The sequence below is a fragment of the Leptosomus discolor genome, chromosome 1 (assembly GCF_034619465.1).
Source record: "Leptosomus discolor isolate bLepDis1 chromosome 1, bLepDis1.hap2, whole genome shotgun sequence".
In the NCBI taxonomy this organism is placed as follows: domain Eukaryota; kingdom Metazoa; phylum Chordata; class Aves; order Leptosomiformes; family Leptosomidae; genus Leptosomus; species Leptosomus discolor.
This window is the reverse complement of record NC_141391.1, coordinates 140,011,843-140,038,660: the sequence shown is the minus strand read 5'-3', so window position 1 is coordinate 140,038,660 and position 26,818 is coordinate 140,011,843. Positions and strand designations below refer to the sequence as shown.

The following is a 26,818-nucleotide window of genomic DNA, read 5'->3' as shown; positions in this document are numbered from 1 at the left end:
GTCAAATTATATGTGCAGTTTAATTATACAATGTTCAAGAGACTCTCGGGTAGTGAGACAGTAGAAGTCAGCAACTGGTTTTTACGTTAAGGTATCACCAAGGCTGTGGTTTGCTGCTTCTGTTCCCACTTAACCTTGAGGGAATCTCATTATATCCCCATAGTAACATTTTGAAGCATGTGTGGAGCTTAATTAAACTTTACTTTCTCCAAATACTTACTCTGTTAACCGAACATCTCGTTTGAATTGAACTGGAACAGATTGTGCGGTTTATATCAGTTGACAGCACTTAATCTAGATTAATTTGTGCAGTTCATCATTTCACTGTTATGGTTACTTTCTCATGTTCTAGCTTGGGACTCTGCAATAAGATTACCTGAAAAGGGACTTGTAAGAGGGATGTGCTCAGATTTGTCTCTGAATTCAGTTTTACTGATCGATAGTCTCTTTTGGATTTCACATTTAAATCTCCTCCTACCCACCACCTTTCCTCTCATACCATAGAACTTGTCTTTCAGAAATCTGATCCATCCTGCAGTGTAAACTGTGTGATTTGTTATTTCGCATGGTACATAAAAACGTGTCTTATTTTGGACAAAAAAGACGGAAGAGAGAATCCCATCATCAAGCCACAACCTAAATTGATGTTCTGTCTAAATTCCTTTGCCTGCCAGTTCTTGATTTGAAATAAAATTTTAAGGAATTAAAGAATTTACGATTTGGACACATACAGTTTGGCTATCACAGAATCACAGAATGATTGAGGTTGGAAGGGACTTCTGGAGGAACCTCTTGTCCAGCCTGCCTGCTTAAATGCACATCAGATTGCCCAGGACTGTGTCTGGTGGCTTAAAGAATGTAAATAATATACAAGAATATAAACAATTAATCCTCATGCTCTTAAGTAATTTTAAAACTACTTTTGTAATTACAAAAAAAAAACCCAACTGATATATGTTAAGAAGGTATTACCAAGGTTGAAATTTGCAGATAATTTAGAACAGGTGTTCATTTAAAAAGGAACACTTTGTAAAGCTGTAAATATGCATGATGATGTATGATGTTACAGTGGACCTTAGAAGTCTAGATAAATTTCTCATGGAATATACTTTTCTTAGGATAATTATGCTCTGTATGTGTTGTTAACATCAGCTTGTCCTGAGTTCTTGCTAGTGTGGGGATGTGTGTAGGTATGTATGAGTCTATTAGGATTATATGTTATTAACTCATCCATACACATAAATGTATTAGTGCAATTGGTGAATTCACATGTGTATCTATAGAAAATAAAAAATGCAGATCTCATATTTGCTGGTTTGCTAATATCATCATGACCACCTGATGAAAGGAAAAAAGTTGCTCTTACTTGATACAAAGAATTTATGCTTAGGTACAAACAGGTAACACACTGCTTTTGAAGGCTGCATAGATACAGAAGATACAGAAAGCACATGGCCCCATACTAGCTTGCATGCATGAATATATGTATTTTTAAACTTCTTTTTTTTCCTATTTCTTTCACTCAGTAGCTTTTTGTTCTTGCTTCTGGAAGCAAACAAGAGCTGTCAATAGGCATAGCTTTTCTGGCTCAGTGTGAGAAACATAACATAGACAATACCTAGGTCAAACGCACGCTAAATGAAGGATGAATGTGAAATTAATGTTCACTTGTGTTACTATTTTGTGATAATTACTGCTGATAATACCAGATTTACTCTGCAATTTACGTTAACATGTTTAATATTTTTGATTGAGCAAACATCCTTGTTACATTTTTATATATTTTTTGCATGAAACATCGTTAGTATTGTTAAGACATCTGTTAAATTAAAGTTTTGTTTTTATTTAGGTTTATGAGTTAGATGGCATCCCCTTGATCCTGGACAACTGCAGCATTGATGACAACAATCCTTGTATCCTTTACAAAAGAATTCTAATTATTAAATATTACTCTTAAGAAAGGGGGGGGGGGTGGGGTGTTAATATATTTATGCCAGCATTGCTTTCACTTGGTACCTGAGTCTAACTGGCCTCATGAGATTCTAGGTTGTATTTAAATGCCTGGTTCAGAAACAAGCAAACAGAAATACGCTTTCATGAACTGGATTCTAAGTAAGTTGAGCTGTGGTTATATTCTGTTTCCTAAAATAATAAATATGACTGGTTTACAAATCTCAATTCAGAAAGTGAACTGTGATAGAAATCTGAATTAAGACTGTGGTTGGTCATTGTGTCAGATCTTGAAGCTTTTGCTTCATGTGAAATCTATTCAGTAGACTGAAATAAGTACCTGTCAATTCTATATGCTTATTAAGTGTGACTGGAGAACTTGTTCTAAGCAGAGACAAGGCTAGCAAGCTGTAATGTAAACAGGTATGATTGAGAGAATTAGTGATGCAGATTACTGAGAGAATTAGTGATGCAGATTACTGAAATGCTGGTGAGATTTTCATATAAATGGCATTGTGCTTCATATTTGGGATTTTTTTTTTCCCTGGCGTTTAAGAGCAGAGACTTTCCAAGATAGATTGCTATTAGAGGGAAATAAGTTTTTATTGAAGATGAACAGTTGTTAAGCAGACTTAACCTTCTCTTCATGAATTTGCACAGTAATTTTGCTGCTGTGAGCTATTTTCTGTCGTCTGATCATAAGCTCCTTGTAACTTTCTGATAAGTGCATCTGGAAATCAAATGCTTTTCCTGTCTAGAGTGATGTCAGCTTTCTTATACTGAACACATGAAACAAGGTTGGTTTTTTTAAATTAATTTGTCAGGAAAAGCTCACTTTTAAACAAGTATCATAAAAACAAACAAACAAAAGTGAAAATGTTACACAGTCTCATAATTGTGTGCTGTAGAACTTCATCTACATATAAATATATCTTACAAGGATGAAATAATGAAGGGACAGATGATAGCAAATTGTTAACAAGCTGAAGTGGGGGAGCAATAGGTGTTAAGTATCCTCTGAGTTATTCACTTTGTTGCTTTATATGCAAGGTTTTTACATTCATCACTATTCCTGTAGATACAGGTTGGAGACCTGACAGTGTGTCTCTTGACAGTGCACCAAGTGGCAGAGTTGTAGTTCCACAGTCTGATTCTGGTAAGGGGCACTGCTAGATGTGGTGAGAAGGGCAGGGAAAGTTACCCTTCCTTAAGCAGAAGAGCAGCCCTGAGAAAACCTTGTAATGAGTTTTGATCCCAAGTTACTCTTCCTTTGCTGGAAAGCACAGCTGTGCAATGACTTTTAGAATTTCATTCTAGGATTAATCCTTCTTTTTAGCTGCTAGTAAAAGAGAATAAAATTTGAGGCCTTCAAAGGGTAGAGTTGTAATTTACGATCTTGAATGAAACGAAAATAAAATACCATGGGAGCCTTTACTGCATTTTGAGCAATGTGGAACTTCTTAAACCTTTTGATACAGGCTGACGTTTTACGACTGTACTGTAAACTTCTTAACAGAGGATAAAACTTTGCTTACTTGGTTTTTAAAGACTTAGTAGACATAATGACACCTCTTAATAGGAGTTTTCACCACTGATCCATAGCATACAGTATTGAGGAACATGGAAAACTAAGTAGCACTTTGGCAGAAGGGGAATTAGCCTGCTGTGACAAAGTTTGCTGCATCAGCTTTTGGAGCACAGCTGCTGGCTACTGCTCTATTTATCATTCTGACCTAGAGCTATTCCGGGCACTCTTGTGCTACATGAAGTTAATGCTCCCGTGCTTCTCTCCTGCCTTTAATGTTTCTCATCTGCTCTGTCTCAGCATGTCTTATGCAGGGAATCGGAAAAGGAGTTTGCAGTTTGTATCTGTCTCTACTTTCATCTGCTTTGCAGCATATTCTGCTACTTCTAGACACCACAAACCAAGCCCTTAGTAGCATGTAGGTGCCTGAATCCATTGCATAACATTCCTCTGAAGAGATTTGACCGTTTCTGTCCTCCCTCTGTGTACCCAGTCCTGTCTTGCACAAATCCATTTTGTGATGCTTGTAAGCCAGAGCAATGCTCTTACTAAGATTTGAAAACCTACTTCCTTAAAATCGAAACATCCTAAAATTGCCTGGATTGTAACTTTGTGATCCAAAGTGAATATATTTTGTCTCTTTTCTCTTTTCAAGGAAGATTAATTAAAGGGAAGTATTTAGAGAGCTCTTGAGCTGGGTGTTGAGAGAGTTGTTGAAATTTGAATATAATCACTCAGTGGTGCTGCAGTTTGCCAAGGTGATGTAGAAAGCTGTGAGGGAAAGCTTGGTCAAGCACTTTAGCCACAGTTCCTTTGGGGAGTCATGTCCAGAAACTTCTCTTTATGTTCTTGTTTCTAGTGCCTGTTCTTGTGGTTTCAGCCTGTGTTAGTTGAATTTCTCCTTGGATAAAGCTGACTGGAAAAAGTTTCATCCAGATACTTTTTATATGAGAACTTCTTAGATTTCTTGGTAAAGTCTTTGTAGATGCAGATTTTTGTTTGATCTTTATCTGTTTTGGAGACACCCAAGCCTCTACAGTTAAGATGTCATTAAGTTTTCTACTGAAAGCAGAGTTGATATACCAATTGTCTACCTTTTACTAAGTTCTGCCTCCAAATTACACATACAAAATTTTCAAAAGAAAAATGTAACTTTTGTGGTAAAAGTGATACTTTTTTTTTTTTCTGGACAGAAAAAAAAATCTCTAAAGTATGCAATTCATCAGGTGGAGCTGGACTGACGTGTTAGATGTTAAAAGAGCTCTTTATTACCTTTGAGAGGAGAAATTCTTCGATAAATCTTTTTATTTGTAGTGTATGGAAGCATATTGAAAGAGGAATTGGATCTGCTCTTATCCTAAAATAAATTCATTTGTAAACTTGTCATTAAAATTGCATCCTTTGAGATCCTGAACAGTTCTGTAATGTGTGTAGGAATATCAGGAGGTTCATGGCTTATGAAATTGCTAGCTGAAATTCAAATGGCGTGTTTGTATTGCTTTGACTTTTTAGGTCTGATTTCATCTTTCAGTGCCCAGTTTGGGAGTACTGTTATCTTGTCTAATTACATCTCAGACTTGCATCTTTTACATTTATACTAACAAATGGTATTTTATTCCTTGAGGATATTTTACAAGTAAAAGCAACAAAACACCCCACCCTCGTTAGTAACAGACTCGAAGATGATTATGAACAGTTACAAACAAATTTGCTATACCTCTTGCAGTTATTTTAATTGGTATTTTTAAATTTTCGGCTACTATAATTTTGTGTGATTCCAAGTAAATTCAACAGAGAAATGCTGAAAGGTACTACGTTTTAAACTCGTAGCTATTAGGCTTTTAGCACAGGGGGAAAGGTAAACAGAGTGAGACAGGAGAGATGCAGTTCATTATAGACCTTGGGGTCTGAAGAGTTAAACTTCAGAGAAGGCTGAGTGTCCCGTCTTGGATTGGCTATATCCAAATCATAACTGTCCTTTTGTATTCAAAAGAAAAAAGGCTGTTTCAAAATGCAAGTGAACTTGTTTACCTTTAGATTAAGGAGAGGTTCTTTCATGAGATAAATTTTTGGTTCTGAAAATTCACTTTCTTGTTCTGCTTCTGAAAAGTTGGGAGCATTGTGCTTTACTTACGTAACCTGTGTTTAAAAACAAATAAATTAAACCTGCCGCAGAATAGCAGAGTGGGTTGGAGATGCCTATCTGTGTAATACCAGTAAAAAACTTACTCCAGATCCTGCTTTTCAGGTTATTTGGGTTGAAAAGATGTTCTAAATTAAAATATCTTTTGCTCTCTGAGCCACCATCTTCCTCATCTCTGACAGGCTCTAGCAACAGACAAGAGCCCTTCTTTTTGTTCTTGTCTTTTACCTCATCCTAAGCTCTTACTGCTCCTTCCAGCTTCATTTCTGACCTTTCACAGATTCCACTTGCTTAAGGCAAACATAAGGAGGGAGACCAGCCCATTCTGATCAAAAGACTGTTGACCCTAATAGTACAAAAATGGTGCTTATGAAGGACATTAAACTAACCTGTTTATTATTGAAGACTTTTCTGTTTACCTTAACTGAGTTGTCTGGTTTTTTGCTAGTTCCTAACATTTATACTCATGAGTAACACACAAAGATATGCTTTTTAATTTTTTTTTAATTTAATGGCGGTCCTTAGAAGTATTTATTACTACTTTGGGCAAAAACATATTATCCAAAGTACTGCAATGTAATAGCTGTTAGTGGTAAAACTTGAAAATCAGAAGTGAAATGCAGTTTTGAAGATGGAATATTCTTGTTTTTTTCAGGATGCTTGCCCATCTTAGCCTTTTGAGATTCTTGTAGTAGATTTCTTGATAAATTGATTTTGTGAATGTCTGAATTTAATTGGAATGACCATATGTAAGTGTCCATATTATATTAACCTCTCATCAGGCATGTTTTTCTGTTAGCCAAAAGTGCAGTCATACTTGAAGGAAAAATATCCTGCTTGGGGGAGCAGGGGGGATGTACATCCACATGTATATGTTTCGATATATGAGTGAACACCCAGCTGGCTATGTTTTAGGAGTAAAAATTTTCAGCATTTGTGAAAGGAAAACCTATGGTTGCTGTGGATATCCATACATAGGCCCCTTAGTTTGGGTAACAGATGAAAATGTAGAAAATATAAGTTAATTTTTCAGATACTCCTTCCCTGAGCTGCTTCTATTATATTCAGTCTGAAAGTCATCTGAGAGGTAGATTGAAAATAGTTTTGACTTCATGGCAGCAGCAAGTATAATTGTGGTTCATGAAACTTTTGGCTAAAGCTAGAAGAAATCAAGTTGCTATGGTCTACAACAATCACAGTTTGTTTTTGTGAGATGCCAGCAAAGACTTTTGGGGGAGCTGACAGACATTTTATTTCTAAGTTGCAATGTGCAACCTAAAACAGGCCACATACTGTAAAAAAGCCTCACAGCTGAATAGAAGCCAGTAGCAAGCAAAAATAGGAGTGTGAGTTGACTTTTTAGAGTAAACCATCATAGAGTTGAGCATTTTCATGTAAATGTGGCTATCTCATGTAAGTTGGCAAGAAAATACAGCATAATATTACATCAGTAATGGTTGCCTTTCTTTGGAAAGCTCACTTTTAGGCACTGCCAATGCATTTAGCACTTTGAGGTGACCGATTTCATTCTGTATTTTCATAAGCATACATAAAATCATGTTATTTCAATGGATATAGTCAGTGCAAAGGACCTAGACTGCTGATGAAAATGGTAATCACCTCCTCGTGCCCAGTCAAGTTCTGCCCACTTTGGAAGAAATTAGCCTTTTCCTCATCCCATTGAGGCTTGCCTTGCTGCACAAGTAAGTTTGAAGTCTACCTGGGCTAAATGGAAGTGTTATTCTCTGGTAGAGGGCTTCAATTTTGCATTATCACAGGTTGCTACTGGTGCAACCCTTGTACATGGACACAGCACTATTAGAATCTTCTTTTCTGTAAACCAGTACTGATTGTTTCACTGTGACTTTAACAGAAAAGGTAGATAGTAAGTTTTTAGTGACTCAGGTGAGGTGAGCAATGAAAGAATGGGACTTGTCAGCGCAGGTAAAGAGCAGAAATTTGTTAGCCTGAACCTTTAGGTTGATGGTGCCAAAGACAATAGAGACTATCAGCTGAGTGGAAACCAACTACCATGGATGGAACTAGGAAGAGGAAAAAAAATGGTCAAGCGAGAAGAAATCACTGTATTGCCATACTTCAGGTCAGATAAATTCAACTCCTGTGTGCTGAGAATTCTTTAAAGAGAGAGTGGAGGATTTCTAGTTTGTGGCATATGCACAAACCTTAGCTGCTTCTCTGTATCTTACAATTATATTCGGCTGAACTGATCAGACTAGAAGCAGGTACAAGTGTGGCTATTCATTGAACAAGGACAGTCTGAGAGAGGCTTACTACTTTCACCTTGTTCAGCAGACCAAATCCTGTCCTGTTCCTGCAAGTTGCGTTGAATTTTTTAGCTTTTTTCTTTTTTCTTTTTTTTTTTTTTAGATACTAATGGAGCCTAGGGTCTGTGTGGCTCACAAGGGAATCCCTCACTGTTGTATGATAAGGGAGGTTATTTTTGGCTGCAGTAGTAGGCCAGTTTCCTGAGTGATACCCAAGAGACTTCAACCTTTTTGTTATTTCTCATCGTGAAAGGGGAAAAACACAGCTATTCCCAAACACTGGTTTTTTTTGGTTTAGTTGGGAAGGTCATCTGCCCACTAGTGCCTGTTTCTGTCCCTATGTGTCATGATGTTTTTACCCTCTTGAAAGAAGCATTGCAAGTATGTTCTTACAGAAGTTTTAATGGACTAAAGAGGTCTGGATTTTAGTCTAAGTAGGATTTTTCTGTACAATACTGAATAAAGTGTCCTGAGTGGGATTGTTGCAAAGCTCTGAAGGAGGGGAAACTAGGTGTATTCTCCCTGTTGAAAAGGGTACAGGAGGCATTTGTGTAACCTAATCCTATTTTAAATCACTCTTGACATTGACTTCACATCTGAAGAGCTGCGATAATACAACTTCCGCATCTTAACTCATTGCTTATCTTTTCTGTATTTTGCAAACTCTTTGGAACGGAACTCAGTGAAAGGTGAAGAATCAAGCAAAAAAACCTACCACATTAAGCATGATATTTGGTAGAACTAAATTCTGACTCAAAGACTGCACTTCTGAAAAGTTTACTTCAAGAAATTGTTTACTTTAGAATGAAAACAAAAACATGAAGTTTTCTTGTGAGATGTTCTCCATCTAGTAGCTCTATCAGTAATCCACACTGTTCCCCAAGACCAAATTTTCTTTTGTCGAATGCAGTATTCTCTTAATATGACAAAGACTAAGAGCACAGAAGGAACGCGGTGTGCAGTACAGGAAGAGATACTCTGCGAAATGAAAGCGCTGTCCCTTCTTTTTTCTTCCAGAAATGACCACAGATTAAATTTTGTCTGGACATTTAACATTTAAAAAATATAGTATATTTTAGGTTGCTGATTCCATAATTTTGGGATGCAATTTATTTAGTGCATCTGCAGGATGATTAAAATACTGAAATTCACAGTTCATGGGGGGTAGTATTAATTTTCTTGAGTGTATGTCAAATACTAAAGCAGATTTGCAGAGATGTAAATATGAAGTCTGTTCTTCACTATCTCACTTCTGCCCGGATCCAGTAAGTGACAACTAACTTCATTAAGAGACACATGTGATGTACAGGGTTCCTCTTAGAGCAAAAGGAAGTTTAACAGAGGTACACAGAATGCAAGAAGGCTCTTTCAAATGTTACATTATGATATTTCTAATCCCTTGAGAAGAGTAATCTCTGTTGGCACCAACTCGTGCATGTAAAAGTGAGGAATTAAACTTAATAACTCTCTTTCTAAACCAAATATTGTCATATTTGTCCTCTGCCCTAATCCTCTTGGTGGATTTAAATCCATGACAGGCTTGAGTTCTTGAAAGAAAGCAGATCTTTAGTTACCAGAAGCACCAATAAAAAAAAAAAAAAATAAAAAAAAAAAAAGAGAGAGAGAGAGAAAATATAATATTTCACTGCTTTTATAGCTCAAACAGCGTACTTGATTTTTCTGTAGACTTTCTTTTGAAAAATTCCCCTCTGGGCTGAGACGGAGCACTAGAAATATGAGACCCAAAGGTTTTTGTATTTTTTTAGATAAAGCAAGGAGTGGTTCAAAAATATTGTTGAGAATGGAATGCCTTCTACAACCACCTTATCATATTTCCGTCTGTCGTCTTGACGTTGTTTCTTGCATGCCTCCAAAGGCTATTCAGATGTCATATGGCCAAAGCTTTGCATAATATCCTTATTCTGACATTTTTCTGTTGTCCCTTTTTTGGTCACTATTATTAAAACGATCTGTAACTTCAGCTGGCGAATGCACTGTCCTGTGTAGCTCTTTCCTGATCCTTAAATCATTAAATCATTTTCCCCTCACTTCCCCAGATCTTTGTTTAGACTTTGTTCTTTCTATTTCTGAAATGGTTTCCAAAATCTCACTTTTCCTTTTTCACCAAGGATATATTTGAAGTCCATTCCACTGACCTTGTTGATTTGTTCTTATTTCTTGGTTTTCTGAGATTTCTTCAAGGAGATGCAACAACCATTTCCTGAAATTGTAGCAGATATAATTGTGGCTAATGGCTGTTTTGCAAAACATGGAAGAAAAACCTTAGTTGGTTATAATTTAGTTTCATCTTTCAAAACATCCATTTAATCGTTGTTATTTTTGGATGCATGCTGAACATCATCTGGTGTCTCTGAGACTGGACCTGGAGTTTCATTTACCTTCATTGTTTTGATTATTTGTCATGAAGTGACATTTGAAATTACCAAAAGCAGCAGAGGTGGGAGCTGTGCCACATAAGTTATTCAGAGACCCTGAATCAATAAAGAACTCAAGCACAATGCTGAAGATTAAGCTGGCATACAGATCCTTGTTGAATCGATATAAGTAGATGAATCTCTAGAGATTGTAAATAGAAAAATTGTGAGTCAGCTTATCTTGTCATCTGCCTTATGGTGATAAATTATAATTAGCTTGACCACATCTCAGGTATTAACTAGGTTGGGCTTTCAGGTCTAGTGGCAAATTTTTGAAAGTTTTATTTGGCTTCTATAATTTCCATTTTAAAGCATTTTAGAAAAGCTATTTATTTCCATATGTATTCATAAATGCACACGAATATATTTCTCTGTGTAGGTGGAGCTATTTTCTTTACATATCCAAGGAAATTTAATGTTACTACAGTCTGCCTAATATTTAATCAGTTCGTGAACACGATTACCATCCCCCTGTGCTTTAGTGCTTTACATCTCAATGTTTGCGGTAGGTTTTAATAGTAATTTGATTCACGAGTTTCAACTTAATGGAATTTTGTATTTTCTTTCTGTACCTGGGAAAAGAAGATAAGCTAAGGCATATTTAACAGTTAGGTAACAGCAATTGGAGCTTTTCTTTTTAGTGTAACAACCTGCTAACTCTCTGGTACCTCTTACAGATAACTAACAGATTTAGTTGTCATAAATTCTTAAAATGGGATTAGTGAAATAGAAGGGACTGTAAGAACAGAATATTATAACTGTGGAGGATTAGCTTGAGATTGATCAAGAGTGTGATTCTTTCTGTTCTAAAACCAGATGATTTATAGTTACCCATAAATTATGGGTTTCTATTAAAAATGTAAGTCATAATTTTTTAAAAAATTGGCAGCCTCAGCAGCAAATATGAGTGTGTCATATTCATGGTTTTAAGCTAGTATTACAAGTCTGAGTGTATGAAAAAGTAAAACAATCTAGGGGTTATGGCTTAATTTTTTTAAAGAAGTTCTGTAAGTTTTGGCATAAGAGAGATTATAATAAAAATAACCTGATATAACTGAACTCGTATTATGGCTTTGGTAGCTCTGGAGTACTTGACCAAAATTTTGTGTTTAATTTCATAGTATACTAAGGTGTGTTGGCACTGTGCTTTTAAGTCCCATAGAGCATGAAAGGAGGCACATAACATATGGATTAAATGTTGTTTAACCGTCAGGCATTAAAGACTAATAGCAGTCTCGGTATATAATACTGTTCAGTGGTGTCTTGTGTGATCTGTTAACCTAGAAATACTAGTGATCAGGGGAGAAAAATCCTCACGCTGCTTTAGGTAAGAAATGTTTTAGTAACCCAAATTGTTGAAGCAGTAAACAGCTTTTTAATGAACATTGGGTACCATTTAGCTGGACATCACTTAAGTAAGTATGCAGTTAAAAGCAGTCAAGCCTGGGAACTAAGAATGAGCCTCATGATTTGACTCTGGGTGTCAGAATTGGACAGTGCTGAAAATGTGATTCTAATGACCTTGAGAGCTTGGATTCTACTTGTGGGAGCATAGCTAGCAGTGAGAGGGCAACTGAATATTGTGAGCTTTTGTTTTTCACTTTTTCTGAATCATTAATAGCCAGAAGGAGCAGGCAACTGTGTTACACCTGTAATCAGCCATATTGTTACATAACTCTGGTGTGTATGCTTCAAAAAGGATGCTGAAAAAAATACAAATGGAGGGAAGAGGTACAAGAATTATGCAAAGCTTGGAATATCTCCCTCAGTTTCTCGCTTTAGTTCATGCAAAAGATGCTTACCGAGTGCCTTGAGTATGATCTGTGAATTATATATTTTTTTTTAATCTGTAATGAAAATCAGTGTTTGGAAACAATTCTAAACAAAACTAAACCAGAAATAAATCATGGGCTGTAATGAATGAGACATTTACCCACTGGAACACTTTATTTAGGGACACAGTTGTATCTCCTGGTCAACATCAGATGTCTTTCACAAAAAGGAGTGAAAATAATCTTGTACATGAAACAGGATTGGCAGGCTTGATTTCAAGAGTGTCTGACCTTTGGTTATCTGTGTTCCGTGCAGAAGTATTGGGCAAAAGAGGTGTAATCGTCCATTCTGGTCTTAAAATACATTGGTTGGCCATAGATACTTAAGTGGGTGAGCTTTCACTGAAAGTTACACGAGATATAACATGCCTGTCTGTGGATTATACGGAAGATGCCATTTTAAAGAAACCTCTATCCCACAAAGCACACTTAAGACACTTATGTCCTAAGGTTAGTGCGTGCTTGGGAACTGGAAAAAAGTGTTTAATGTAGAATTATTTTCTGCTACAGATGTTTCCTAATTTCTGTAGGCTGTGAATTACAGAGAATGCTGCCTCAGTATTGAAACTATTTTGATTACTTTAAACTGAGTAGTTTTGCCCATTTCTCTATTCTCAGTTGGTGTCATTTGAGATCTGTCTCTGGCAAAGCAGCGTTCTTCTACAGAGTGGAATTCGAGCTGCAAACCCCAGTTCAGGTTTTGGAGATAGGCTTTCTGGCTTTACCAAAATATTTTGTGGAAGCAAATTGGTATGGGGGATGCTTGCAGTAAGCATCAGCAGCCCCACTCTGGTCTTCCTGTCCCAGTAAATGGTAGGAAAGGGCTGGCTGCAGGCGTCTTTTTTAATGCATTTCCAGTGAAGCTTTGCTGCCACGTAGTGGTGGAGACCGAAGCTTGTTTGGCAATGGATGGTCCAGCCCTCCTACTGATCTCTTGGACCAGGTGAGAGTTACCTGTAGCAGAAATGAACCTCTACTTTAGATTCCTCAGTGTTACAAATCTTATCCCTAAAAAGTATCATCATGAATAAAATGCCTTTTCCAGCATCCCATGGTACTGCTCCACCTTGGAGGCTTCTAGGTTAGATGAGTTATGCTGTGTCTTCTCTGTAAGAGCCAGGTCAAACAGGGGAAAGAACGTTCCTGGCTGATATGACACTGCTTCTTTCTAGCCTTTAAACCAGAACATGGTGATTGTAATAATATATGATAATAACTGATATGGATTGAATAAAAATACAGGCAACCAAAATACTTCAGACTTTTATTCTAACTTCTAGGCAGAGTATTTTAAGTTTGTATAGGCTGGATTTCTGAGGTTTTCTTATGCTGGTAACTCAATGTTGGGAATAAAGAGAATCCAAAATATTGATTCTAAAAATACAAATTAGCTTCTTTAAAATAGGTAAATAAATTAAGATAATACCTATAGTTCTTTCCATTTTCTGTGATTACTTTTTTTGGTAATGTCTTAGAGAGAAGTAAAAGTTAAGTAAAAAAGGTAAAGGAGGAGTTGTAAGGCATTGCTGTCGTTTTATACAGTTTCTAAGACTCATAAAACCACTGAAACCCCGAACAGGAAGAAACTTGTAGAGCTTTGTAAGCAATTTGGCTGACTGTGAGGTACCAAAATCCTGACTGCCTGCTACGTGTGGTCAGTCACAACACTTGATCTGAACTGTGATTAACAGTTGTGGTAGCTGTCTAGAGACCTCTTTCAATGGTGAGAAGAATTATCTTCAAGTTGCTGTGAAACAAAAGTACTTAAAACGACTAGAAGATGTGAAGGGGAAATGGTTTATGTCTTTTCAGTGTGGTCCAGTCAGGTCTCTAAGTGGAAGTGAGTCTTCTAATGTGGCACTTCAGTATTTCATTCCTGTCTACAGAAGTTTTAGTGATAATTGGATTACGTGTTGAAGACCTGAAAGAAATATAATCAACAGGAATTGTATTTTCATTATCTCTGGTTTTTAGCCTTGTAGTCCTGTTCTAGAAAAGCTCTTGGAGAAATTGGGTGGCTTTAGCTGTCACATAAACAGCCCATTTGACTAGGGTTCTAATCCATGTGAGTTGTCTTTCTTGATCAGGTTTTGTATCTCTTCTTATATTTGGTTAAAATTAAGTTAATATTTAAATAGTAAAAAATCTGATTTAAATAGGTAATAGAATTGGGCAAAGAATATCCTCTTCTTCTCATTAGGCCGAATGACTCTTCAGAGTTTCCTAAGTAATCATTTAATTATTAATAGTCAACTGTAGTGCAGGAAATGGTCTAACTAAAAAAAAAACCCAAACATTGTCTGCACTCTGTGATAAATCAAACTCTCCACCAAGGATGTTATATTTAGAAATTCCTCAGTATTAATAAATATCAAGGGGACTTAAGAAAACAGATGTACATATTTCGTTGTCCTTGTCACCACTCTTCGGCATCCTATATGAGTTAATGATAACACTTAACTTTTGAAACTTACTAGCCTTTTTCAAGCAACACTCTTTCAACGTTACCTACTCATTGCTCTATACCTACCTTATCAGATTCAAACCTTATTATGTCTACTATCTTTCATCCAAATTGTTTTATAGAACAATTCATAGAGGTCCTGATGGCTGCAATAGACTTGCCAATAACATTTAGTCCAAATTGGACCTTCTAGTATGAGAATGATAAACCTGGAATACTGTCTTTGGGAAATGATTTGTAAGTTCTCCTCTCCAGTAGTGCATCACAATAGGATATTGGTTAGTGACTCCTGACAGTATGCAGTTGTATTTTCGTACACCTTTAGATTTATAAAACAGTCCCTGTGTTATTGCTAGCATTGACTGGAACAACCTCTTATAGCAGAATCCATATGAAAAGAAATTGTGAATTGTGAAAAGCTCCCTTTGCAGTCAATGGCAAAACTTCCACAGAATTTACTGGTGTAGATATTCATGGTTTATGTTGATTCTAGGTAGTAAAATTTTTTTATCCTCGAGGGCAGAATGCCAGCACATTTTCTCCACCTCTCTTCTTTTCTCCCTTTATGCCCCCTTCCCTAATAATTGAAGTTACAACCGAAAGGATTTTAGATGATAAATTTTAAATTGCTGTATGAAGATGTTACACAAGTATGGAACACAGGGCGAGGTGATTCAGTTTTGTTACTGTTTATATGAGTTAAAACAACATAGGAATCCCATAGCATACAGTACTGATGGATTTTGGAAAAGAGTTGCTGTAAGTGCATACAAATGTTTGCTTTCATTCCCTAAACACAGGTAGCCTAGTAATGAAGCTCCTGCAAAATGAAAATTTTTATTTGTTTTATATGTCCTCTGCGCTGTGATGGAGATATTGTAATCTTCACTTCCTTGTCTGTAATATTAATTAATTTGAGAGTGCAATATGTCCTCTTGGAAAAATCTAGACAAGTCTACACAATCAGATCTACTGTGCTTGCTGCATTTCTTTTCTTTTATGCGGTTTCACAACAAACAGGCTCATGCTCTTATTTGTAGTAACTATGGAAACTTTAGAAGCTCTCTTTCTAAAGCTGGGCATACAATAAAGTGCTTAAAGTGTTGGTAGGATTAGAGACCCTAGAATATGTTTAATTTTCTCTCTGTGTCTCTATCTTTGGAGAGGAGCAAGAGGGTAATGTGAATATTAGCTGGGGACTAGCTTTAATCTCTGCTGACACTTTAGTCTGTCTAGGTCTGCATACAGCCATCCAAAGGTCTTAGCCTCACACAGCATGCGAACAAGGGAAATCATGCATATTCATGACTGAATTTACAATGGAAAACCTACATACAGAAAAGAGTTTTTGAGTGAGTGAAAACGTTATTGAAACCATTTTGCAGCTTCAGCTACAGTAGTCAATAATGATAAATGCCATAATGATGGTAGAGTTCATAAGATAATGGGGATGTCTTAGATATTATGTAAGCATGAATGGATATGATAATAGGAAAACATAATTTGCTGGGGGGTTTAGCAGTGTTTTGTGTTGAAGGACATAAAGATGATGGTAACAGGATTGTTCCCAAGGCTGATACACAAAATAATTTTTGAGAGTACTTTTTTTCTCTGTGTGGCACTTGGCGTGATTGAGAACTGTCACTCTTTGAAAATTACTTTTATTTTTTTGGGAGGTATTCTTTTGTGCAGGTGCTGTATTTTATGCAGAGCTGTATTTTAGAGACATAACAAGAGAAGTCTGCTCCTCATCGTAGGAGGAGAGCCAGGGAGGGCTGTAGCATGTTTCTCACAGTCCATTGGGAGAACTTCATGTTACTTTTTGGCACTCATTAAAAGCCCTAAGTCAGACCTCCTAAAGACCTGCTAGATATCAGCCTTTGTTCATCTGCATTCATCGGCTTGCATGCTTTACTATTCTGAAATTTATTCTCACCATTGGACCTGATGAGTGAGATTCTGCTCATATATGATTTTATTTCTTTGGTATTTTATTGTTGTTTTATATAATCAAATGTAATCTTCAGTGGAAATACTTCATGTAACTTAAATGTAGCTTGACACTTCTCTTTTCACTTAACTATAGTAGTAACGCACTGACAGAAGAGAATATATTTATATTCTCTGTCATGTTCACCTATTAAGGCCTTGATGTGATAAATAATTTTTTTTCTTAATTTCTCTCCTCTGTCATTACTTCACGCCATAATTTTTTTAAATGAAGGAGGTGTACAGCACGTTTCCTGACAAAGTATCAAGAACTCTGCCAGAAAAGAGCCCTATAGTTGTTACTGCTTTGCCGTTTTTGATTTTCAGTTCTGGGCTGCTCAAATGTGAAAGTAAATATAAACTGCTGTTAAAAGGCAGGAGGCTGTTTCACTGATGCGTGCCAGTGCAGAATTGATTCCTGGCATTTATGTTTCTTCTGATGTTTGTCCAAGCTGCTCTTCATCTAAAAGCTTCTCTCTTTGTTGAAGATTCTTCCAGTGCTTTATGTGTCAGTCCCTTTTCTGTTCTCTTACAGCACCTAAGTAGTGCTGTGGTTAGGTATAGTCATAACCTTTTTATTTTTTGATCACCTGTATTCTCAGTTTATCACTTCCTATCTCGTAAATTAAATGTAAGCTGGTGAAGGCAGGACAGAGTCTTATATTAAGCAAGCTGCCTCTGCTACGTTCTGTTGTTCATCCACATGGCCTGGTGCGTCCAACAACCCAGCCTGAGAGACTGCCTCTGCTGTAAGTGTGTAAGTCTAAGGGGTAGCTGGAGGTGGCAGCAAGGTAGGCACAACAGTCAGTGCAAGGTGCGCAGAGAAACTGAAAAGACTGCTACTGTAAGAATGTGCATGGAGTGATACTGTAAGAATGTGCATGGGGTGATACTGTAAGAATGTGCATGGGGTGGTACTGGATTTTCCAAATGCTGTCATGATAGATTGTATAAGAAAGTCCAGTTCCTGTATTCTGTTCTGTTGGCTGAAGTTCCCATCTCCCACAACTGAGGAGTTTTCCCCTGCAGTCACCCCCTGGCAAATGCCCGTAAGAACACTATCTTATCTCTGCGCTTAGACACTGTCCAACCCAGAAGACGTCAAGGAGATGAGTAAATTATGCATATTCGTCTACTGGATGTGAAGCTACATGTAGTAAATAATTGGTGCCCTGCAGGCAAACCACTTTTGTGCGATTCAGAATGGCTTGCCTCCCATATGGGTAACTTGGGAAAGATTGTATCATAACATAGCTTTTCAGCTGCGGAATTGGGACTAACATCTCTGACACTTCATAAAATGAACACTGTGGTTCACTTGGAAGATGCCTGACTGATAATCCTGGGAATTTAAATCCTTTGTCTGTGGCCCTGACATGTGCCTCAATCCTGGCCTCAAGGGACCACCTTAGAAGGTGAATGAGTTGTGGCTTGTGCCCATTTAAACACGAGCAGGAGCTACCTGCTGGTGATCTTAGCGTCTGTTCTGTTGGCAAGTTTTTAAAAGCACCCAGGCACAAAGAACCGAGTTTAGATAACGTTAGAAGTTAAATATTTTTAAGTGTTTCCCACATTATTTGTGCTATTTTCAGTTGTTAACCTGAGTAAGATTCTCTTTTTCTACTTCAGCTTGTACAGTGAAAGTAATAGTTGTCTGTCTTGTGCCTGATTTATGGCTCCTTGCCAGTCCTTGAAAGTATAGTGTTGAAGTGTTTGAATCGTAAACACAGTGACTGCTTTTATTTTTATTTTTATTTTTTTTACTCACCAGGAAGATCATCGAAACATTTAAATTAATTGTAATTTTGGTTTAAAACAATATGTCCTTTTAATTCCTGCAGTTCATTTGTGGTGGGTTAGTTTTTTGATGTTGTGTGGGTTTGTTTTTTTTTTAATTCAAGGTGAAACCTAGTAAACTTGCCTGAAGTTAATGGACATACCTCATTTAAACTTTAATTACCTCGTACGCAAGTATTTGCAGGTTCAGAGTCATTGCCTGTAAATGCCTTACTTTGGCTAACCCTTGATTTCTACTGTTTTTCTGGGTTTGAGGGATTGGGGGCAGGGGGGTGGCAGGGGGAGGGGAATGCAGTAATAAATTAAAGTAAGCATTGTTTCGTCTTTAAATAAATGATCCTTAACTTTGTCCAACAGTTGTGAACCAGTGGGCAGTATATGCTATCCGAAATCTCACTGAACAGAATGAGAGAAACCAAGAGCTTATTGCACAGATGGAGGAGAAGGGGCTGGCAGACAATTCTGCCCTTGAGAGTATGGGTTTAGAGGTAGAGAAACAAGATGACAAGTTAATTCTGAGATCTGTCAGGAAAAAGCCCTCGTGAATAAAGAATTAAGAACAGTCAAATCATTAAAAGAGGATTTCTCTTTTAAAATATTTTTCCTTGCTTGGGCAATCAAGATTTCTTCAGTTTTAGTTCCAGTGTGCTGGAAGTGTTACGTTCATTCTCAGAAAAACTGCCAAATGATACTTGTGCCTCACTGTTGTAAACAAAAGGACACCTACACATTTTCTAAATACCTAGGTAAATAAACCTACGGAAAAAGGCCCTTCTTTCAGATGGGTGAAATTTCATTACTTTCTTGTTTCGTTAGTAGAAAGATGTCATGCGTGCAGTATTGAGTTGTTATAATTTCCATTGCTGAACCTGGAGATAACTATCATTAAAAACTCAACAAAGAAATAACTGCTTTGCAGTCTGCCTTCTCTGTTTAAAAGATCTGTGCTGAGTCAGGGCTAAACAATGAAACTTACTCGTTTTCAGTCATGGTGCTTAAATATCTCTGCTTATATAAGGATCAGTGGAACATTGGATGTACATAAATATTTAGTGAATTAAACACAATGTGCCTTCTGTGTATTTAAATTATTAGTAAATTGTCTTTTCTACCTTGTTGCCTTTCAGTCTTCATGACAAGTATATTAAAAACAAAGCTGAAGCTGTTGTGGCAACAGATGCTACATTCCTTTGCACTGGGGCATGTCTCTGTTTTGGAGACTCGGGTGTTTGTTTGAATTTTATTTGTTCCTTTGGATGGTAAGTCAGCCCACTTTCCTTTTATTTTGCACTTCTCATGGGTTTTCTGAACTCTGGCAGACTGCTGAAGAGGTAGTTTCTCACTGTGATTAATTCTAGCAGTTTCTTTTCACCCCTCTGCCTTTCCAAAACATTGACAAAACTCATTTCCAGTTAATTAATTCAAGAGAGGCAGAAGAATGGAAGGCCCTGCCTCTTCATTTTGGGTACCCTCCTATATTGTTGTTGGACCCTGCCACTGTGGAATGTGGCATGAATGAGATGGGGAGAAAAGGGGGGTGAAGAAAGGGTGGGGGGGCACAATTAACTCTGTCTGTGCCATAGCTTTGCCCTGGTAGCCAAGAAATGTAATCCTCTATGCAGAAGCAAAACAAGAATTACAGCTTAATATTATGGTGCTTGTGTATCATGGCTGTCATTTGGTTATCTTCGGTGTGTCCAACGGGAAGGTCCCAGGAAAGTTAAATTGTTCATGTTGTTGTCGTCACTTAATACCACCCTTAAATGGAAAGGCAAGTTTAAGTCCTAAAACTACATGTACGTGTAACAGATGTTTGGCTGTGTGCATCAGCTCTTGGGTTTTTTATTTGTTGGTTTGGTTTTTTTTTTTAATTTAAAAGTGGAAAAAACCACATGGTACTTTGAACTATGAGAAGCACATAGTGGTACTTAAAACTGATGGTGAGTATAGCTGGACTACGAAGATCTTTTCAAGTTAACTGTAAGATTTCAGTGTCTACCATGCTGACCAGGTGGAACTGGGAATTGACTGAGTGGGATTTTAGTCACCTGTTCTTTTTAAAGGCAATGATATAAAGCTACTGTCTTTAGCCCTTTATGAAGTAAAGAATATATATAAAGGATAATGGCAATAGCAACAAAGACTATAACTTTTGTTGCTTTTAGTGACTTCTTTAAAAACAAGTGGGGGAGCACAGTGTTCTTTGTTTTAGCAAAGAATAAATATGAATATAAGCAAAGTGCTTTATTTGCTTTTTTCAAATAATTAGACAGGAACATTTCAGCGGATATTAAAGACTTGTATTTAAGTGCTGCTTTATAAAGTCATTTCTTATACAGGTATCTAGCCAAGTGGAAAGGATATATGTTTTTCGTTCATCTTGAGCACATGGTCTATCAGATTGTTGTTTCTCAATGATTTCCATAAGCCTTAATTCTTGTGTTTAGGCCAGAATTCATTTAGCAGTGCAATCACTGTGTCACATAAGATTTACAGCTGGTTTTGTTTTATAACACAATGGAAAATTCATACTTCTAGCACCTAAATGGCAAAAAAAAAAAAAAAAAAAAAGAATTCTACTCAAAAAAAAAAAAAAGTCTTACTCAGAAGGCTGCATCATTCAGCTTTTAAAAGGAAATAATTAAACTTTTGTTAACAAAGGAGCATCAAATATAATAGCACCCAGAATTAAAGTGAAGTAATTTTCAATTGAGTAATTATACAACTTTAAACATTTTTTATTTTAGCACCACTACTAAGGAAACTCATGTTAGATAATTTAACAAAGAAAAACATAACATAATTATCCTGAACAGAAAATTAACTTTCTGTGTAAAGAAAAAAAAATGCAAAGAATTTCCTTTTATTTAGGGTAATAAAGAGTTAAAATCCTGTTCACAAAGCAAATCCAGAAAGAACTTTGGTTGTGGAAAAAGCAGTGGGAGTCCTTTTTTCCTTTTAAGCAGTTGGGAATAGACGGGTTGTGTTGGTTTTTTTTTTAACTTGATGGTTGTGTACCCACCAATGGAATACGCACAACCCCATAAATATAAGCCAAATAATAACAAACACTAATAAATAAAAGGGTTTTGTGTGTTTCAGTACATAATGGAGTAATAGTTGTGTTTTCTAAATGGGAAATGTAGGGCTTTCACAGTGGAGAACATGCTGATTACTGTATTGTGAGTGGCTGGCTTTTGATTTTCCTAGATGGATTAATTCTTAGAACACAACAGCTCCCCTGTCCTCCCCCAGTGGAGTCCCGGTCTCCAATAGGCTTGTTTTATATGCTAGGGGATTAATACAGCACAGCAATCGGTCATAAAAAGCAAGCTTTATTGAGTTTGTAAAGGGGCAGAACAGTCAGATCAAGTCTTGTGACCATCTTATTGCTTTCGAGTGCTTCCAAACAATGGTGATCAGATCTTTTTTTTTTTTTTTTAAGGGTTTTTTTTTATTAAAAGGGAATAGGGAGTTGGTGGTTCATCATTAAGTGGCTAAAGAGCTTTCATGCAAATTGTGAGAAATAAGCTTAAACGTTTGCAAAGCTCTGAATTTTTACTGCTTCTGATAATTCATGTTCATTTTGCCTAAAGCACTTGTAAAATACATTTTAAAATGCAACCATCAAAAAATAAAATCCTGAGCAGTTAATGCCATTGTCACAATCTTTCTATAGCAGTAGATTTTATTTTTCGAGGTCGGTGTGTTTGCGTAGCGAGGCTCCAAAAAAACCTCCCCTTTATTTGCAAATGAAAAAGTACTAAAAATGTGAGGCTGTACCCCGAATTACCTTAAAATCTTTGTACCCAGCCTTATCTATAGCATTGTTTTATGTTGACTTAGGGTCTGCTGTCTTACAGTGCTCTGAGTACCCTTCTTCCTCTGAAAAGTTGAGGGAGGAAAAAAAATGAATGAAGAAATGGAGGAGAAGGCCTTTCCCTTCCTTCTGAAGGTGCCTGAGGCTTCCTTAGGCGGCAGCCGCCACTCCGGTCTGTGAGGGCGGTGGAGGGGGCCGGGCGGTGGGCGCCGCCCCGGGGCGCGGGGGGCCGGGGCCGGGGCCGGGGCCGGGTCGGGCGGCGGCGGAGGCGCCGCGGTGCTGTCCAAGGTGCTGACGGGCCGCCCGGCGGGAGGGCGTCGCGCAACCGGCGGCGTCCTTCCCGGGGGAGCGGCTACGTGGCTCAGTTGCCGCCGGTCGTGGCCGATTTCCTTTAGGATCCCGCAGAGGTCACGGCTGCGCGATAGCGTTTGTAAAGCCTACGTGAAGAGAGGGGGTTGTCACGGTGTTACGTGTGGAAGATCTCGAGGTCTTCGTTGTTTACGGGCGGACCTGTTAGTGGTGTCTCTGTTCAGCGTTAAATGATGTCGTCAACATTCAGGTCCGGTGCCAGTTGCTCGTAGCTTGGCCAAATCATAACCATTCAAGTGGAAATATTGTGGGCTGCTTCAGGCTTAATTGGTTTCTTTACAGGAACTTTCCCTCGCAGTGATTTCTGATAAAATCCAGTAATATTTGAGGTTGAGAAACTGACATTGGTTTATTGGATATATTAATAGTCTCCCTAATTTTTTTTTTTTTTTTTTATAGACTAGCTACGCCAAATATAAATGAGGGTCATCCATTTTCCTTCTGTCATAATTCAGTTCCACATTGTGAGCTCTGGAAATCCTTAGTTTATACATTGTAGGTAGAGACTCGTGAGAGCTGAGCTACTAAATTTGCTGAATTTGCTTTTGTATTGTCATTGTTCCAGTCATGAATCCAGGGTCTGTACAGGGCATTTTCAACAGCTATTGCTGGCTAGCGTGATGCTGGCAAAAGAATCAAGAACTGGGAGACTCTCTGCACTTCTAAGAGCTGCCACCTGGTATCCATCTAATGTGGAGTAAGGAACTGCTGGGGCTGCAGATAGCAGCCCCGAATAAAAATGGATCTGAGTGTAAGAGGAGTGGTAGTTCAGGTCCAAGAGAGAACTTCTGGATGATGGGGAACACGTTATTAGTCTGTTTGTCAAACAAACAAGGCAGTGTGATTATTTTGCATCATTCCTTCCAGGCTCTGACAGCTGCGGAAGTTTGCTATCCAAAGAGTATCCTTTAGGAAAAGCTGTCTCTCCAGACTAAGATCAAGGCAATGTGTAATTTCACCCCAAATTTATTTTAGACAGGATTGGTAATGTACTTCTTTTAGTTGCCATATGAGAATCAAGGATGCTCTGCTATCTGGCTCTGCATTTGCTGCAGCCTTACAACTTACTCTAAAAGTAGTATATAATTCAGAAAATACTTAATAGTTAAAATATTTAAACTGAAACCAGTAAATATATAAATAAATCTGAGAATTCTAATTCTTCATGTCTTTTCATAGGAAAGGGAAAAGCAGCTGGAGGTAAAGACAGATGGAAGACCAGAGCATTTAAAACTAACCTTAACCTCTTTTTGCAGCAGGGCATCTCACCTCAGTTCGGAAGCACAGCTAATACCTCACCAGTAGTGATGTAGATACGTGATTGAAGCCTCATTAGTAAGATGCACTGTAATTTGCAGTTGGTCTTGTTTAAACTTCACATGACTTCCATAATGTATTTATGCTAAACTTAAAAGTTTCCTATCATTTTTTAGTACAAGCAAACAAGTTGAGAGATTGAATTGCACGAAAGGGATTTCTGTTTGAGGTTTCGCTTTGGCATTCAAATAAGTATTTCAACCTGTCTGTCCACTTGGCAATGCCTTTAGTTTTGGGGTTGCGTTTTATAATAATTCAAGAGTTCTGAATATCTTAACATTTTTTAGCATGCGTTCATAGTCAATATTTGTTATAAGATGAACAGTCCAATCTCTAATTTATTTTTTTGGTGGGGTCGTTCTTAAGAGGCTTTCTTCTCATTGGGTTTTGAAAATGTGATCAAAGTAGTCATAAAAGCTATATTACCAAAGGAAAAAAAAATCACAAAAATACACTGAAATGTGTGAACTGAACAGGCCTCTCAATGGTCGTGTTAACTCTAAAACATACATGCATAACACGTGTTGGTGATAATAGCTATTCTGCTGTTGACCTGTGTTTCAGAAATACATGTTTATGTTGTATTCACAGCACAATAAAAAGGAAAAAAAAATATGGATTATGCAATTTTTCTTAAATATCAAGTTCTAACTCTGGGTACAGAGGGAATTTTCAGCTGCTTACCTGGGCAATTTTGCTTTTGAAATTGTGTTTACTGAAAGTTATTATAAAGCTGATTCTTTCTATTATTACATATCTCTTAAAATCTATCCTTTGTGAGCTATTTAATGAATACTTGTAAAAGCATTTTCTTCAGTTTTCAGGATAAACCCTTTGTGTATTCTTGTTTTAAATATATTTAAAGAACTTTAATGAGAAATCAGTTTAACGCTGAGCCTTAGTGTTTGACTCATTTCTCACAGAAGAGATTATGAAACTAGTGTATGTGGGCTTTTATAAGATAAATTGCTTATGAGCAAATTGGGGAAAAAATAGGGAAGTAAGCATTCATGACAAAGGACTTTCCTGTGGCTAATTACTGGTATAATTCACAGCTTGACTAGCTAAATGGTAAGTGATGATCTCTTCCCATTAATTTCCGAAAATACTTTGTTATTGGAAATATCAGGAAGTTGTGCTGAATTTGGATAGAGTGATGCCTAGGAAGAACAGTGGAAAGAGTGGTAAGAACCGATCATGTTCTGTCTGGAGTGCCTGGAGTTGTGGTCTCATATTGTAAGGTCGGTGCCTCGTACTGAGCTTTGCAATGTATTTTATTTTTGTGGGGTTGCACGATGGGGGGAGAAGAATCCGTATTCTGCTTCAGGTTCCCTATTCATTAACTGTGGATGAAGTTGCCTACATTTGCTACAGAACTTTTTCAACTGTTAAAGTTATACGTAGGAATCAAAGTGGAGGAGAGGAAGAGCATGCTGGAAGAATATATGACAGGCTGACTAAAAAAGATTAGACCTAGAAATACAGATCTAAACAGTCCAAGTTGTCTGTGATTTTAAAATAAATAAATAAATAAATTTAAGGCAAGCCTTGCAGATCAAAGCTCTCTGGCAGGGCTAAAGAAGCTTATTACTTTGGGGGTGATTTTAAAAGAAAAAACAAACAATCAGAAATTGTTGATAAACCATGGTTTTCCACACATAGGCTGTAAAGCAGGCGATACTTCTGTTCAGTTCCTCACCTCCCTTATTCTGCACGATGTGTTTCTTTTCTTGTGCACATCATAGACTGTTCCTACTTTTGATTAGAAGCGGGGTTCAACAGGCTGATTTATATCAACAAGGCAAAAAAATATATACAGTATTGTGTGTGCACTAATAAATGGGGAAAATGTAGAGGCAACAATATTAATGAAAAGAAACATACAACTGTCTTGTATTACCCCATGTTCTCCTTTAAGCTCCTGGGGCAGCCCTCCTGTTCTTTTTATAGGGTCACCATGAGAGGTTCTGCCAGAAGTGTTAGTTTGTCCACAAGACTGAGCGCTCTGCACCAAAGGCCGCCTTCCAGCCTCGCTCAGAATTCTTAAGATAAAAAATCTAAACCCAGCTTCTTTGTGAGATATGTGTATTCCCCCGGCCTGTGGTTTCCCTCAATTCAAAACAAAACCACTTCATAAAGGAATGATGGATGAAAATGCCTAGCTCCTTCCTGGGGAAAAAAAGCATCCTTACTGATTAATACCTGTGAGGAGACTCTTCTTTAATGTCAAGCCTTCTCAGCTGGACCAACAGGCTTGAGTACATCATTTTTACCACTCATTGAGGGCAAAGTTCATGTGTAACACTGTTACAAATCACCAAGGGATTTTATTAATAGTGTCATTAAAATTACAGCACATTCTTTGTCATTCTAAACATTTGTGTGTCATCCAAATCTTTGCAGGGTGGCTTCACTCTCTTTTTCTTGCCTTATAAACTCTTTGTTACAGGAGTTGTTCATTACTGCATTTAGACAGACCTTGGCACCTACTCTCTACTCTTAACTGCATTCTGGGCCAACATTAAATATTAATAAGCAGGTTTTTCTAGTCACATATTTTATAAAAGTGCTGCACTTCCAATCTCTAGCCTAAGCCTGTGTCTGTTTAATGATACCAAGATGTGTCTGAAGAGTGTCCTCCTCAATTCTGTGTATTTTTTCATTGTCAGTGCTTTATTCTGAATTGCAGCCTGTACTCCATGGGTTAAAGTGTATTTTGATATTAGAACAAGCTTTCATTATGCTTTCCCTCTTTCCCCCCCTTCTCCCACCCCCCACAATTTGGAACTTTAAGCTTTCTAGTTAAGCTATTATGGTGGCCATAAACAGGTGCGTGCTTTACAGAGGCTCTCATTCTGTGGTTTCCACTGGCATCCCTGGCCTTCTGAACTC

General features: G+C 37.4%; 1 protein-coding gene across 1 annotated transcript in view; it reads left to right on the top strand.

The window, feature by feature from the left end:
• The window catches only part of ATXN10 (ataxin 10), a 110,779-nt gene extending 91,814 nt beyond the window's left edge, over positions 1–18,965 (top strand). The window contains exons 10-11 of the mRNA XM_086461085.1: positions 1,850–1,913; positions 18,778–18,965. Of these exons, the coding sequence (XP_086317211.1) occupies positions 1,850–1,913; positions 18,778–18,965 (252 nt within the window). The remainder of the gene's footprint in view (positions 1–1,849; positions 1,914–18,777) is intronic.
• The last annotated feature ends 7,853 nt before the right edge of the window (positions 18,966–26,818 follow it).